The sequence below is a fragment of the Alosa pseudoharengus genome, unplaced genomic scaffold (assembly GCF_046254945.1).
Source record: "Alosa pseudoharengus isolate Yale_2024_CS ecotype anadromous, Long Island Sound unplaced genomic scaffold, YU_APseudo_1.1 YU_APseudo_1.1_scf_4, whole genome shotgun sequence".
In the NCBI taxonomy this organism is placed as follows: domain Eukaryota; kingdom Metazoa; phylum Chordata; class Actinopteri; order Clupeiformes; family Clupeidae; genus Alosa; species Alosa pseudoharengus.
This window is the reverse complement of record NW_027468774.1, coordinates 42,826,943-42,843,236: the sequence shown is the minus strand read 5'-3', so window position 1 is coordinate 42,843,236 and position 16,294 is coordinate 42,826,943. Positions and strand designations below refer to the sequence as shown.

Sequence of the window (16,294 nt, the reverse complement as noted above, 5' to 3'; positions counted from 1 at the left end):
CCACATGTGTTAACAATATGGGAGGGTATACTTGCATATGTGAGGATGGATTTCAGGCAAGCAGCGGAAAAGATACATTTCAGGTTGACCAGGGAGTAACATGTCAAGGTGAGAAAGTGAGAAAAATGGCTGTTTTGTTAAGGATATGAAATGCATTAAAATATTTGTGATGTATGTATGTCTTATTTATTGCATTTATTTACTGTATTTTTTTTCTTTTGGGGAGCATAAAAAATTTGTCCAGAGCATTTATATTTTGTCTTGGCTCACCATTACTTTTGCTTTGTTCCTGTGCGTGGGATTGGTTTCTGCAGCACTATTTATGCATTAGAGGCCCATTTTAGCATGTTAATGTTGCCTCTCCATGACATCTGTGGACACACCTTCACCTTTCCCACCTGCAGATATTGATGAGTACACAGTGAAAAACTGTGGCCCGCATGCCACATGTCAAACCACTCAGGGATGTTATGCTTGCATCTGTGAGGATGGGTTTGTGACAAACAATGGAAATTACAATTTTTTGGTTAACCATGGAGAGAGATGTGAAGGTGAGATACTGACCAAATATGATTAAAGGAACACGCCACCCAAAATCAGTAGTAATATATGTTCTTACCTTAACTTTCACGAGTTGAGTCGTACCCCTCCCGCGTCGGTATGTGCACTCAAACGCTCTGGCGCGCGGCGCGAATGTGTTAGCATGTTGCTATGCTAGCGGGCTCTGCCGTGGCCGTAGAGGCATTAATTAGTAGGCCAGCAGCATGTTGAAATGATGTGCCAAATTGCATTTTTTATTACAATGATAAAATTGTAAAAGGACGTGACCGAAGCTGAGGCAAGCCTGGCAATAGGCCTAGGCCCGACGGCAATTGTAAAGCAATTTACAAAAGATTCACTGAACAAAAACGCTGATGTGGTACATGAAAATTTAGCTAAAAATGTGGAGAATGCAATGCAATCAAGCATTTTGGACGATAGGCTATATTGGCACACAGAATAGGCTAGGCAACAGGCCGATGTGCGTTTTATTTGGAGACTGTTTTGCGAGACAGAGACTGAGTTTGCTGCTGATATTCTGGGGATATAGGCTACAACATAGCCAATGTAGGACTTTAGCCTTTTAATATATTTGCTGCATTGGATCAGTCTTTCTAGAAAGAACAGGCAAGAGCTTTCTAGCCTCACGTCAGCAGCGCCGCATCCCATATAGGCTACATTAAAAACATCCCGTATACATTACAAACACAGCAGATGGCGGCGGGTGCGGGAGAGGTACGACTCAACTCGTGAAAGTTAAGGTAAGAACATATATTACTATATATGTTTTCTATGATTTTGGGTGGCATGTTCCTTTAACACGTGACTTTAGCAACCACCATGAGGAGGTGAAAATAAATATTGATTTCTATTGTGTGCACTTAAATGAAGACAATAATAACTGATGCTAGTTTTTCATCAAACTTCACAGACAAAGATGAGTGTGTCTTGAACGCCACCATTTGTGGGGGGAACGCTAAATGCCACAACACCGCTGGAAACTACTACTGCAGCTGTAACCCTGGATTCAGTCCAAACAACAAAACTCGTGTTTATGAAGGTGAGACTAAACTGATATTTTTTTCATCATTGGCCTATAAGAATATGAAAGTCACCAACCTGCTAGTCAGATAAAAATAATGCAGATTTCAAAACACTGTCAGAAATGACTTCAAGTCTTTTTGGTTGACCAGGGAGTTTTGATTTGATGAACACGTGACTTTAAGGAAGTGAAGTAAATATTAATTTCTAATCTGGCCTGTTACCTTACTAGTTTTTCATCAAACTTCACAGACAAGGATAAGTGTGTCCTTAACCCGACCATTTGTGGGGGGAACGCTAAATGCCACAACATCCCTGGGAACTATTCCTGCATCTGTAACCCTGGATTCAGTCTGAACAACAAAACTAGCATTTGTGAAAGTAAGACTAAACTTAAACTATTCCTTAAACTTATTTCCATTAATTGGCCTCTACTCAAATAAGAATATATGTCACCAATCTGTTAGTCAGGTAGGGAATATCAACATGTGAATCTAATCCATTTGTTTTTATTACAATCAAAACATAGAATTGCATTTGCTCACAGGGACAAACATACAAAACTTTCAACGACACAACCAAACTTACTAGGTCAATTTTTGAAAGCCTAGATTTATGAATTGATTTCCCCGGGTCCTATGTTCCCCGCTTTGTATGGGACCGGGGAACATAGCTTAACCCCGAGGGGTAAACATAGGACCCTGGGAACATAGGGATGACCCCTGCTCTTGACTCCTTAGGTAGGACTTAGTCAGCATTGCTAGCATCAACGTCAACGTGTGTGTCTGTGCGTGTGGATGTGAGTGTGTGTGCATGCGTGTGTTTATATGTGTGCATGTTTGTGTGCACGTGTGTGTTTATATGTGTGTGTTTGTGTTGGTGAAAGAGAGTGTGTGTGAGACAGTCCTGCCTTGTAGCTCCTCTCCTCATCATTCTCCACCAGCAACCCCTCTCTCAACACCACTATCTAAAGGCTGATGGATGTATAGTCACATGAAATTTGGTGCAGTTCAGAACATCTCAACTGAAGATAGGGGCGATTAAAGCAGTATAATATTGCATTTTCATTTTTTACCAGGGGGATGCAAATCATAAATGTGACCTTGCAAGGCAAAACCAGTCGTTTTGCGCACGGTGCTATTTTGAGAAAATTCACAATAAACAAATGTACAGGTTAAAATGTCGAATTTCACGTTTTCGCATAATTCGACAGTATACAGTCTACACTTTCATAATGTGAACAAATTTCACGGATAAACATAAACATAAACATACGTTACTTTATTATGACTGCCGCGCTGTGCTGGACTGGGCGGCGGTCATATTTTGTACCGCTCTGCGCTACATCTAGTTTACATGTAGGAGAATCTCGCTGCCGCTTCGTTATTTCCTTCGTTATTTTTATGATCCCCGCCTAAGAGCTGATTTATTTCTTGTGAGGTAAAGAATAGACATGTTGAGACAAAAAAAAGCTTTGGGGTCGATAGCTAGTTTGGTAGCTAGTTTGGAAGTTCCAACTGTGTGTAATGTAGTTAGATATTAAACTACTTGAACTGTGTGTAATGTAGTTAGATATTAAACTACTTGAAAGGACTGAAATCATTTTGTGCAGTGTGTTAGCCTGTCCAGCTATTGAAGAAAATCATTAGTTGATCAGCTTAGCTTAGATGAGTAATAGGTTAACTAACAAAAACAGTACAATAAAGAATAAAGTCAGGTAGCTGGCTTGCTAACTTGCAGTGACTTTAAATGACACACTATTAAAAGACAGGAATTGTGTGAGGATGTTGTACAATTTAAATCAGTGAGTTTTAGTTGTTCAATTGTTGACTTAATCCATGATTATACTATTCATACAGTATTACAAGAAAGTGAAGACACTGTTAAACATATTATCATATTTATATGATTTGTTCTGTTTCTTTATAGTGGTACTGGATGCTGACAGACAACCAGAAAAAAATGATGGACTCTGACCTAGTATTCACCCGGCTGAATATTGAAAATTGCTACTATATTTCATCATTTCTTTACGCAAATCGTATTTCGATCTTACTTCACTGTATTTATTTATTTATTTACACATTTACCCACCCCCCAAAATATCAGACCACTGTACTCCTTGTGTAATCATCTGAAAAAGTGGTGAGGTTATAGAGGCAGTTGGAAAAGGAAATGGAAGTGTAACAAGAATGTTAGAAGACATAATTGTGCACTATGTGAAGTCTGCCAGTCTGAGGCCGGGATCAGGTCCAGATATTACAGAATCAGCTTCTCAGGTCAAGACAAATCAAGTCAAGGTGAGATCTCTGCTTTATATCATATTAACAGCGTGGGAGCAAAAGCGTACATGTTACAGGCCTCATGCCTCTCCTGCATATCTCATGAAATACAGTGAACATGACTTAATCATCAGTATTTGTTGGGGAAATGCAAAATGCTATAACAACCTAGGAGGCAACCCCCGTGTCTGCCATGCTTTTGTGTTAGCATTAAAAAGTGATTGGATTTGGAGTATCAGCCATAGGTTGGGTAGGGTACCCTTTTTATTGTTCAGAAATATTTATAACAATGACTTGTCTGCATGTTTGTTTGCTGGGTGAGCTGGATAGTGGATCGTTGTTGTTGCTTTCCCTTCCCCTGATCACTCCACCTGAATTTGGCATCTCTGCATTCCCCGCTGAACAGCCATGGCTACGACTGGAGATGAAACTACTGGGCCTTCATCACCTCATGGAGAGGCACTGTTAATGGTAACACCTTATAGTACATAAGAATACTTTTCCCTGCAGTGATGTGACAAAGAAATTAAAATGGAATATCCCATGTTAAGTGACTCAATATGCAAACAAAATGATGGATCATATGAGGACCCATTTTAGGACAAAACAATGAATAGCCAGATTGGTTACTTCAGACACATGCAAGTGCATAGGACCAGGCTTCTCTCAATGTGTATCTTTCCAAACTATCAGGGTGCTGGCCTGAATAGTCAGATCAAGTAAAGTAGGACGGAGATAGCCATGCATAAGTTGACTTTTATTTGAACATAACAGTAAACGTATGCATGGTGCTGCCTCCCTCCTACTTTACTTACTTCAGACACATCACAAAAGTGCATATATTATTAAATAAGCTATGCCTACTGTGCTATAGAATGTGATTGTGATCTGGCTCACTCTCTCCCCTCTCCTCTCTGTCTCAGTCTTACCCACTCGTATTCTTTCTGTACCTATAGACTTTCATTAACACGTCCACTGGTGTCAAGAAACCTCATAGTGTCAACAAGCAAGTCAGCCCATATATATATATTTATTTATTTATTTATTTACTTACTTACTTACTTACTTACTTAGCTTTTTGCCTTTATTTGGATAGGACAAGCACTTGGACCCGAACATGGTATGGACATCATGCTGTAGTGTAGTTGTGCCACAGCGTCCCACAACAAGCCATTCACTTCTGAGGGGAGAGAGATCTAGATCCACTGGTCCACTGCATAAACGTGTGGCCAACCCACTACGCTGGTCTGAAAGACTCCTCTCTGGTCTGATATCCGCACCACATTCATTTCACAGATGATTACATGAAGTTTTGACTGCACAATTAAAGGATGATTTACCTCAGTCATTGGGAACAGCTCATCTGAAGCAGACGAAATTAACTCAATTTGTCAATGATTTTATCCAACTGCATATAAATTATATTATGTTCATTTGAAGTATGTTGTACCTTTTTCAGGATTTTGTGAAATAATTAAAAAGAGAATTACTTATTTGTTTTTTCTGTCTTGAACTAGTAGATACACAGTGCTCTGTATATTATATCTGTTTTATCATTGCATCAGGGCTCATGGTATTCCAAACCAACTGCAATAATCCCATAGGTTTGCCTTGAAAGATAACAGGTATTTTCCCCCCCTCCAAATGATCTGAAACACTTTGAGACGACAGTACCAGCGTGGTGAGATCACATTAGGGCCTATTCATCTAGTTATATGAAGCAGAGCTGGTTTTGTCATTTGAAAGTATGATTTTAAGTGCGACACTAATGTGTACAAACGTCTAAGTGACAGACCATCGCATTGGGGTATTATCATATAACCACTCCTTCTACTCCCAAAACCTGCAGTTCTATCAGCAGGCGAAATGAATAAGTGACTGAAATGGACAGTGTAATGAAGAAGGTGATGAGCAAACATGGGGGGGTGCGTGGGGGCTCTGATGCGCTCCGTGGGGACCGCCGCTGCGAGTAGAGAGGGATGTGAGGCTGCAGACAGAACACCGGATCCAGTGTGAGGATTTAAGAGTTCCTCTGCCCCCTCCTGCAGGGGTTCATCAATGCTGTCTGCCATTTCCAATTCATTTCTAACCATTATCAGCCGCTCGCCAGTCCAGACTGTACTGTATGTCAGTCAGGTGTCCATCTGAGAGAGGGAGCAAGGCAAAAGAAAGAGGGACATCATGAGAAAGAGAGAGAGAGAGAGAGACTGCCTATCGACCTCCCTTCACATCCCATCAGGACCTGCTGGCTCATGGGGAGACGGGGGTAGAATGAGAAACACATTTTAAAAGAAAAAGAATCCATGCATGTATCTGGTGTTACAGCTGCCATGAGCAAACCAGATTTCTCTCTCTGACACACACTCACGCACACACACAGCCTAGGGCTTCAAAACAGTCAGGTCTGGCCTTGGGCCATAATCATTGTAATGATGTTCCCCAAACTGATGACAACATTAGTCTTGAAAGGTCACTATTTAACCAGTCTCGTCTTTTGCCCCCGAATTCCATTGTCATTAAAATATCTTGCTTTCTGTATGCACTAAGGACCAGCTTTCTCTGTTAGCACCCGTCCAAAAGCTGAGCTGAATGACATCTGCAGTCTCCTCACTCCTGCAGTGCACAAGACAAATCTGAAGACAGTGGAAACAGTTTGAGTGACTTCAAACAGCTCAAGCACAGCGCTAAGGTGCAGGTTTTAAAAATGCTTACAAAGTGTGTCCAAAGGATGGAACAGTCACACTAGATTTAACTCTAGTCAAGGACCAACATTTTGGTTCATTAGTATCCCAAAAATATATTCCTGGACTGGACTAAAGTCATGTATTCCTTTGCTCTATGTTTTGTTATATACAAATGCCAATGTTGTCCATGCTACAGGCAGCTCTGTTATGACAAATATTTTCCAGTTTCCATGAGTATCAGAAGACACAGTACACTATAGGGCTGCAAGCAAGTCAGCAGTTTATTTCCATAATTTCCTTTATTTTACCACATGCACCTTTAAATTAGTAAATCACTAGCCCCTATACCTACAATGTCCCATTATTTGTCATAGATGATCAAATAAATAGTCAATAGACAATTTCCTAGATGAAGGGGGTTCAGACACCAAATGGAGCAGACTACCACATGCATCCAACAGAGTACATAATGTAACTAATTGTGTTCACAGCCCATGTCTAAAATAACGTAAGTGTTGCGTTTAATGGACATTAAAAACAGTAATTGTGGCACCAGAGAGCTAGAGTGGAAAGGAAAAGAGAGGCAGACAAGAAGAGAAAGAGGGAGAAAGATAGACAGACCAAAATAGATCAAGAGAGAGAGGAGAAAAATTAACAAAGAAAGAGAGGCTGACAAGAAGAGAAAGAAGGAGATAGACAGAGACCAAAACAGAGAAAGAGAGAGAGAGAGAGAGAAACAGATGAAGAGAGAAAGAGAGAGGCAGACTAAGAGAGGCTGGGATGTGCATGGGGATGGTACTGATGATGAGAGGAGGATTCCGGCTGCAGTCGGGAGCATCACAGAGCGGAGAGGGCAGCAACACAGACACAGGAGGCTGAGTTCGTACCCAAAGGTGAGTAAACAAATTACCTGGCAATCTGTCATCACAGAATTCATGAAGGAATCACGCTTTGTTTCAGATTGTTGTTGTTTTTTTGGGGAGGGGTTTTAGGTGTAAACAAATGTCTTTGTTCAGTTTGTCATTTGTCTGTTCGCAGATGGTAGTATTATGTGTATTCATTACCTCGCCAGATCACATACATACTTATTTACCACTGATGGTCTTCAGTATAATAGTCATTGGGCTGTGTGTGTGTGTGTGTGTGTGTGTGTGTGTGTGTGTGGTGTGGTGTGGTGTGTGTGTGTGTATGTGTGTGTATGTGTGTGTGTGTGTGTTGTGTGTGCGTGTGCATGTGCGCTCGCGCATGCGTGTGTGTGTGTGTTGGGGGGAGGGGGTGTTAGGGTGTGGCAGGGTAGCTAGGGTGTGTGTGGGACAGAAAATAGGCACATTCATGTTGGCGAGAAAAACGAAAATGGCCTTATTGTTTGGCTTAAATCTGTCAGCACATGTGCCTAGTCTGATATCAGACAAAATAAAGGTTGGCTATTGTTATGTGGAGCCTATCAAAGAGAATCACGGAGCCATAATTAAAACGGTTCAAACTAGATGTACTGCAGAGCGGTACAAAATATGACCGCCGGCCCGTCCTGCACATTCTCTCCACAAAAATAAAACAAAAAAACAATTTGTCTCCATCTCCTACTCCATCCCCTACTTTTGTGTATGTAAATGAGCATGTGCTTAGTGTGTGTGTGTTTTTGAGTATATGTGTGCTTCTGTGTGTGTGTGTGTGTGTGTTCATGCCTGTGTCTGCGTGCCTGTGTGAGTGTGTGTGCGTGCATGCGTGTGTGTGTGTGTGTGTTTGTGTGTGTAGCTGATATAGCCCCTCATGAACGGAATCCTAGGGGCCCTACTGTTCTGGAGATATTTACAGAAAACATTGGGCCCGGTGCGGCGGATGGGCGACAGATCAAAATGAAAAACAATGGTTCCGTGTCATCCTTGTGGGGCTACATGCCCACCAAGTTTCATGCAGCCCGGTCTTTCAGTGTCTTGGGAATCGTTGACAGAAATTAAAAACAAAATTACAATTATAATTATGTGTTTTTTGGCAGGACAACAACGATGAGTAATCTTCCTCCTCACTTTGTCTGAGACAGGTTTGCAAATTACCTGTTCTCACCTCACACCCTTGTCTTCATGTTATTAGCAGAGGTGGACAGAGTGCACAGCTTCATTACTTGAGTAAAAGTACAGATACCCTTTGCTAAATTCTAGTACAAAGTACAAGTAAAAGTACAACAGTCAGATGTCTACTTAAGTAAAAGTACTGAAGTACTTGTTTTTAAAAGTACTTGAGTATCAAGAGTAGCCTACATTTTCTAAATATTGCATTACTACAGCCTCAGTGCTTACATTTATGTACAGAATCGTCCTACATGGAGTTATGAAAAATTGTAATCTTAATACCTTGGAGAATGTAAAAGGAATTGAAAGTAAAATCAAGTCATTTTCATCTTTTTACCATGTTGACAGGGATGGGCAGTATTTCTAATACATGTATTTAAAATACGTACAGTATTTCAAATACAAAATACTATTTTGTAATTGAAACACTTGTAGCGAAAACTATCATTAACTTGGCGAGGTGGGGCCACAGGTTGGCACATTCCCGGGATGGACCTGCTGCGTCTTCATCCATTGTTTCGTCCATGGTTTCGTCTCTTATCTAAATCTGACCATGGAGTTGACTTTGGCGGAAAGCTAAAGGTGATTGCTGATAGGCTGTCCCAATCAGTGGCGCCTGCACAATCCAATCACGTTTGAGAGGGAAACAACAAATTGAGGGTTTCCAAGATTTTTCTTTTTTCCTTTTTTTTTAGAAGTAACGGGTACTCACGGTTATGGATAGAAATGTAGTGGAGTAAAGAGTACAATATTTGCCTCTCAAATGTACTTGAGTAAAGTCATGAGTACTCCCCAAAAATGATACTCGAGTAAAGTACAGATCCCTCAGAATTTTACTCAAGTGCTGTACTCAAGTAAATGTACTCCGTTACTGTCCGGCTCTGGTTATTAGGTTGTCTTGGTGCACTCCCCAAATTAATTTCATTTGTGTCCTTTTTCCATCTGTGATTGTCTAAAAAACCTTTGAGCTTCAAAGAAAAATATATAAACTGAAAACTGAGAAGTCAGTCAGTGTTAGAGAAAAGCTATAAATTGGAGCTGCCATACAATCCGGTTGTTATGTCGTGATGTAATAATGTAATTGCTTCCAGAGCCGCTCGTTTTTTTCCCCATAGACAGCAAAATAAACTATTTTTTCCCCGCTATAGCTGATAAGAAATTTGTCATTTAACTACTCACTTGCTCCCTCAACCTAACAAAATTTTTCGCGGATGCCTGGATGTTACCCTTGATTATGTAATTTGGTTGCACAGGAATTGCTCACTAATTACCCTTACAGGTTATGGAAACCGGCTGGTTGCACTTGTAAACGTTTTTAGACGTAAAAGCTGTTGGGCCTGCGATGTCGATGAAATGTTGATGAAGTGGGTTTAGGGGTGTAGGGTCGGGTGGAGAACGTTGGGATGTAGGGGATGTAAGGGAGTGGGGGAAAGAGAGAGAAGCACTGGGCTCTCTGGCCTAGCGAGGACATCATGAATATCAGGACATCATGAATACATATAGAGAGGGTGTGTGTGTGTGTTGTGTGTGTGTGCGTGCGTGTGCGTTTGTGTGTGTGTGCGCGCGCGTGTGTGTGTGTGTGTGTGTGTGTGTGTGCGTGCGTGTGTGATTGTGTGTGTGTGTGTTTGTGTGTGTGTGTGTCTGTATCTGTGGCTTCATACCTGTGTGTACGTGTCTATGAATCCATGTACATGATTTTCATTCATTTCACCATGGAAACTAAGACGTAGGGTTCATGTCTAACATTCCGTCTCATCTCATCACCAGGAGATAAACACTCACCGTATCTTTGCATCTCTAACCTTTAGCAGGCGATGGCATTCAATGACTGCTCCACATCTCCCCTGGACATCTTCTCCTCTCTGGAGCACCCAATGTCCCTCTCGGTGGCACGCAATCGCTCGCTGAACACCACCTCCTCTCCAGGAGGTCACCCCCCGCCGGCCTATGCCATGTCCTGTCTCAGCATGAGCCTCGGCGTCGTGTCCAACCTCATCGGCCTGGCTGTGCTGGCCGGTTCGCATGCGCGCTTCCGCCGCAGAGCCAAGGCCCCCTTCGTGCTGCTGGCCCGCGCCCTGCTGCTGACCGACCTGGCGGGCCAGCTGATCACGGGCGCGTTCGCCCTCTACCTGCACCTGCAGCAGCGACACCGGCAGGGCGGGGGGCCGCCGCGCGCCGAGACCGCTCGGGCCTTCTGCGGGACGTTCGGCGCCTGCATGGTGTTCTTCGGCCTGTGCCCGCTGCTGCTCGGTAGCGCCATGGCGGCCGAGCGCTGCGGGGGCATCACGCGGCCATTCCTGCACGCGGCCGCAGCCACGGTGGGGCACGTGCGGCTGGTGGCGCTGCTCCTCATGGTGCTGGCCCTCGGCCTGGCGGTGCTGCCCCTGCTGGGCGTCGGCGGCTACGCGTGGCAGTACCCCGGCACCTGGTGCTTCCTGCCTGTGCACGGGCGGCTGACCCCGGCGCACGCTGCCCTGGCACTGGTCTTCGCCGGCCTCGGACTCGGCGCACTCCTCCTGTCGGTGCTCTGCAACACCGTGAGCGGAGCAGTGCTGCTGCTGGCCAGGCGGACGTCGCAGCGGACAGCCAGGCAGTCCGTCGCCGTCGGCACCAAGCACCGGGGCCCTGCCAACGCATCATCTGCGGGCATGCGCTCGTTGGACGTCGAGATGATGACACAGCTGGCAGTGATTAATGTGGTGTCATGCGTTTGCTGGTGTCCTTTTCTGGTGAGTAGAGTCCTTCACAGTCTTTTCACAATGATGCCAGGAAATCAGCCCTACCCAGTCAAAGTCCTCTAGTATACCAAATCAAATGTATGACAAGAGTATATTAGTCTGACTCTGACATATATGACAAACAAAAGAGAAACAGGAAATGACTCTGGCTTTGTCCTCTGCTTCATCAGATCTGTATCCTATTGTCGGTTGGAAAGGTTCTTTCCGGCTCCCTTTCGACATATCCGGTGCGAAAGCACGAGCAGCAGCTTCTGCTGTGTCTCCGGCTGGCCTCCTGGAACCAGATCCTGGACCCCTGGGTCTACATCCTGCTGAGGCGGGCCGTCTTGCGCAGGGTCTGCTGCCTGCTGCAGCCCGACAGGTTCCCTCTCCCACAGAACAGCTCCAGCACTGGATCCCACAGATGAAATGCATTTAGTCTGAAATAGCCTAGTTGGTAAACGCACATGTAAATGCAAAATTTCAAAGCAATGTGATGTAGATCCATTAGGGGAAAAAACTGCCACACATATTGGTACACAACAAAACTGTGAACTGTAAATGTCACACCTCAACAAAGATCACTTTAAGAATGTAGGCAGACTCTAACTGTACGTACACACCGCTACCGACTTGAGCTTCCAAAGAAGCTCGGGTCGCCCTGTCAAGGACGCTTGTCAAAAAAGTACAGGGAAGCTTTGGACGCTTTGGCCGCTCTGACGTGGTAGCATTCTACATTCGATCATGTTCTATCTTACTACTTTATTTAAAGGCCGTCTATTCCAATTGGTTACTGGTCGTTGGTCGCTAAACCACATCACAGCTCATTACCATAAAGTTGACTTACTTTCAACTTTCTGCTTGACACTCAAGTCGCTCAAGACGCCCAAAACGTGACGCCGACGGATTTGCTGCTTCTTGCAGCTGAGAGAAGCCGGCTTCCATTGAAAATGAATGACTTCCTGAATCTTTGGAAGCTCAAGTCGGCGGTGGTGTGTACGTACAGTAACTGTGTTTTTTTCACTTGACATGTGAAAGTAGTTGCTAATTCACTGAATGTATTTAAACAGAAATGTGCCAAAAATGTGAATGCTGCATTTATCATAATATTAAGCATTAAATTTCAATTAAAAAATAAATTACACATAAAATTCCACTTGTGCTGTGGCTGTGAAACACTGAAATAATTGACTATTTTGACCTATGGAAGAGCTTAATAGAAGAGCAGTTATATGCCTGGCCCCTTACATTCTCAAAAATATAATGGACATGTGATAATCTATACCCCAAGATGAAGTACTGCAGTGTTTCCTCATCGTTTATTTCAGCATAGCGGCCCCCCACGATTTAATTAATACCGCCACAGTATCAGAATCAGGGCAGACGCACATTTGCTTTTTAAATAAACCTGCGATGTATCCTCCCCTGCTGGCTGCCACTCACATTGCAATTTAACAATAAGTAGCCTAAACTAGTCAGTGGTTATTATGGCCCGTCTAGTTTCAGTTCACATATTATATATTGTATTGATGTAGCCTATTTAAAACATTAACTTTCTTCTCAGTGTTTCCTCTTCATTTAGCGGTGCCACTGCTTCAGAATTAGGGGAGATGCAAAATATTGTCCGGAAGCATAGTAGCCTAGGCTAAATGCCCTCTGCAGGCTGCTGAAAATTGCAGTTTAAGAATAAACAGCAATGCTAATCCGAGGTACCTGTCTAGTTTTATTCCATAAATATATTGTTTTTCTAGACGTTAGTGGCATGCGCTATCAAGAGCTTTCATGTGCTACGCATGTTTGTCAACATCGCAAAAACTACAATTTTCGCACAACTTGGTGTAAAGGTGTAGCACAGGCCACGGAAAACCCATTCATTTCTGAAGCTGATCGTATAAAGTATTTCCCATATCGTAGTCTATAGGCCTAAACTCGCTCGCAACAACAGCAAAAATGAAACTGGAGAGAGGATGTCTCCGCGAAGACACCGCTGTTACATTAGATGCGCACTCAAGCGAATCGACGGAGTAAAAAAAGCAACGACTGCTGCTAGTAACGAAGGTAAATTGCAAAACATTTTGTATGCACTCGCGGTGATGGCCTATATGCCTAATGTGAATCGCGGACTATAAAGTAAAGGAGATTTGCACCAAATAAAGGCAGTATTGTGGGTTGTGTTTTTACAACATGTTGGCACAAAACTTAATCTGTCATAAACCAAGTAAGTAAGCTATTCTCCATTGTCAACGTGAACTACCGGTATGTTCAAGCGTTCAAGTGACAATGTGGTTTAAAGGGACACCAGGCAAGCCTGATGATTTTTCTCTACGAAATTCCCCCTCGCCCGGTCTGAAGCTCTTTTCATTTTCTTTGCATCTTCTGTCAAGGGTTTTCGCTGCTTCTTTGCCGGCTCTGCCATTATACACACGTTTGCAACAATCACTAGCGTTTCGTTAGCCTGCCTCTGTGCTGTGGATGCAGGATGTAAACTCATCCTGCTTCGGTCGGCGGGTACGATACACTGAACTTGCAAGCGGGATATTCTTCCTACAGGCAGTAGGGGCGGGCGAGAGAGTCTTCATTCGCCCTGCAATGAGTCATTTAACCATATACCGACTTACGAAGATGAGTAATTAACACAAAAACGTTGTCTGGTGTCCCTTTAATGCATGGGTTAACCTGACGTGAGTCAGACAGAAGATGGGCCTGTCTTAGTTCCTGAATCCTGTCCCTCTCAAGTCACGTTAGGCTAAATGGTGTGATTAGCAACTAGAATAAAAATAACATCCAGAGAGTGACACCCGACCAGTTTTTTATACTGGGGGGGGGGGGGGGGGGGGTGCTGCTGCCACTGTTAAAAAAAAATCTAGCGGAAACACTGTGTTTTACCATGAGTACAGTGAGGTACTCTCAGAAATTATGGTAAAGACATGCCAATAAATGTGACGATAATTTCACCTGGCTGCCAGCTTATTGAAGGTCTACCGTTATCTTTTCCTGTCACTATTCACTACAATGCAACTATTCAAAACAATGCAGACTGTAATTATAAATCATTGGTGATTGTGAAATGAAAGAGAAAACAGAAAAAGGAAAATGTTGTTATATCTCCCCTTTTTGTTTTAAAAAAGGACTGTCTGAGTGTGCAGCCAGAATGACACCAGGTTAGTTTTGCTTTCACCAGAGCATACTGAATGTTGTGTATTATTACCTGGCCTAGTTTAAAACACCATAACAATATAATGGCTTATTTGATCCACTAATGTTGCAAATGCACTCATGCAATGCAAAGCACACAATGGAAGCCAAAGCATCTAATGCAGTGTAGTCTGTCTCACCTGCTTTAATGACACTTGAAACCTGTTTGAAATTCCTAACGGAGCCTGCATCTGCCTGGTAAAACAAAACAGAATTTGCGCACACCGGAGTAGCTCCCAAACTTTAATTAAAAAGAGCAACTTTTCGACCCCGACAGGAAGCCTGCATTAGCCACCCACCACCTCTCAGTACTCCTGCATAGACATTGGCATCTCCATATCTCCACTTCGGTGGATCACACTCCTGCCTGGATCTATGAAGCAGCCAATGGAACGTGGATGCAGGTCTGAGATGTCTTATTCTGAAGCCTAGTGGTCAGGGTTGAGGGGGCTTGGCCTTGGGGGGTGGGGGTGGTTGTTGACCCTCCACTTGGCCAGCCAGTCCCCTTCATTCCGGTCAGGGCAGAGGCAAGAGTCATTAGTTTGGGCCAGCAGTGGCATAATTTACAGCTGCTGAGGGCATCTGTCGTTTGGGGTGGGTTTCTGGAGATAGGCAGAGCTGGCTGACACTGGGTACACCCGTTGATTGATAATGTTCATCTATCAGTTTACTCTTTGTGTGCGTGTGCGTGTGTGTTTGTGTTTGTGTCTGCGTGTGTCTCTCTGTGTCTATGTGTGTCTATGTGTCTGTGTGAGTATGTGTCTGTGTGTGTGTGTGTGTGTGTGTGTGTGTGTGTGTGTGTGTGTGTGTGTGTGTGTGTGTGTGTGTGTCTGCGTGTGTCTCTCTGTGTCTATGTGTGTCTATGTGTCTGTGTGAGTATGTGTCTGTGTGTGTGTGTGTGTGTGTGTGTGTGTGTGTGTGTGTGTGTGTGTGTGTGTGTTTGTGTGTGTGCACGCGTGTGTGAGAGAGAGAGATTGTGTCATGTGTGTGTGTGTGTGTGTGCCATCTATTTATGTGTCTGTGTGTTTTGTAGAAGACAGCCAGGAGTACTTTAAACACAGTTACAGACACGCATTGGAAACTAACTGGAACTTTCTCGATCCGCCTTGAACACATTTTTGTGACGCTCTCACCCTCCTTTCAGAACGTGTTGACAGCAACAGAATAGCGAACATCAGCGTTCCTGTCCTGAGGCATTATGTATTTCCTCCAAATGAGCCTTCAGCACTTCTCTTCCACTCCCCCACTGTACACAGCCGTTTAAAAAGTGCATTCCAGGTGACTGACAAAAAACTAAACAAAGCTTTTCCACTGAAGCTTTGCATATACTGGAACAGATAAGATCTTTGGAAGGGAAAATATAATGCATACACAGGCATTCCCCACTGAATGATCCACTCTGTGTAAATCCTGCATGGGTTTAGCAACTCACCAACTTTGGCTTAGTGCTCATCCTTGTGTCAGGGAAGATCAGGTTGAATATCCAGCAAACTGTTCTTGTCACTCAAACTTTTTTTTTCAGTATGTTATAATTGCCAGTTCCAGTTCTTGCAATCACCAAACATCAAACAGTCTAGAGTATACTGATTATATTAAATCATAATGGGAGTATTACTATCATTGCAATTAGTATCAGTTCTATTACAAAAACAACTCTGCCTCAGATTAACAGTGTCTGTCTGCTGATGGTAGTCTTTGGCAATCGTGCCCATTGAGAGTCAGTTAGTTGAGTCATCACGTTTTTATGACGCTATAGAATTTCTTAT

General features: G+C 43.4%; 1 protein-coding gene and 2 long non-coding RNA genes across 3 annotated transcripts; all 3 read left to right on the top strand.

Annotated features, from left to right (window-relative positions):
• Window positions 1-449: 449 nt before the first annotated feature.
• On the top strand, window positions 450-1,975 carry LOC143102684 (uncharacterized). The gene is made up of 3 exons (XR_012982632.1): window positions 450-551; window positions 1,472-1,600; window positions 1,834-1,975. It is a non-coding gene; the product is annotated as an uncharacterized LOC143102684 (long non-coding RNA).
• Window positions 1,976-2,954: 979 nt separating this feature from the next.
• On the top strand, window positions 2,955-5,325 carry LOC143102682 (uncharacterized). Its single transcript, XR_012982630.1, has 3 exons — window positions 2,955-4,334; window positions 4,820-4,869; window positions 4,960-5,325. It is a non-coding gene; the product is annotated as an uncharacterized LOC143102682 (long non-coding RNA).
• Window positions 5,326-10,430: 5,105 nt separating this feature from the next.
• Window positions 10,431-11,761, top strand: ptger1c (prostaglandin E receptor 1c (subtype EP1)). The gene is made up of 2 exons (XM_076266743.1): window positions 10,431-11,345; window positions 11,525-11,761. The coding sequence occupies exons 1-2, from the start codon at window positions 10,431-10,433 to the stop codon at window positions 11,759-11,761; spliced, it is 1,152 nt and encodes a 383-aa protein (XP_076122858.1).
• Window positions 11,762-16,294: the final 4,533 nt, after the last annotated feature.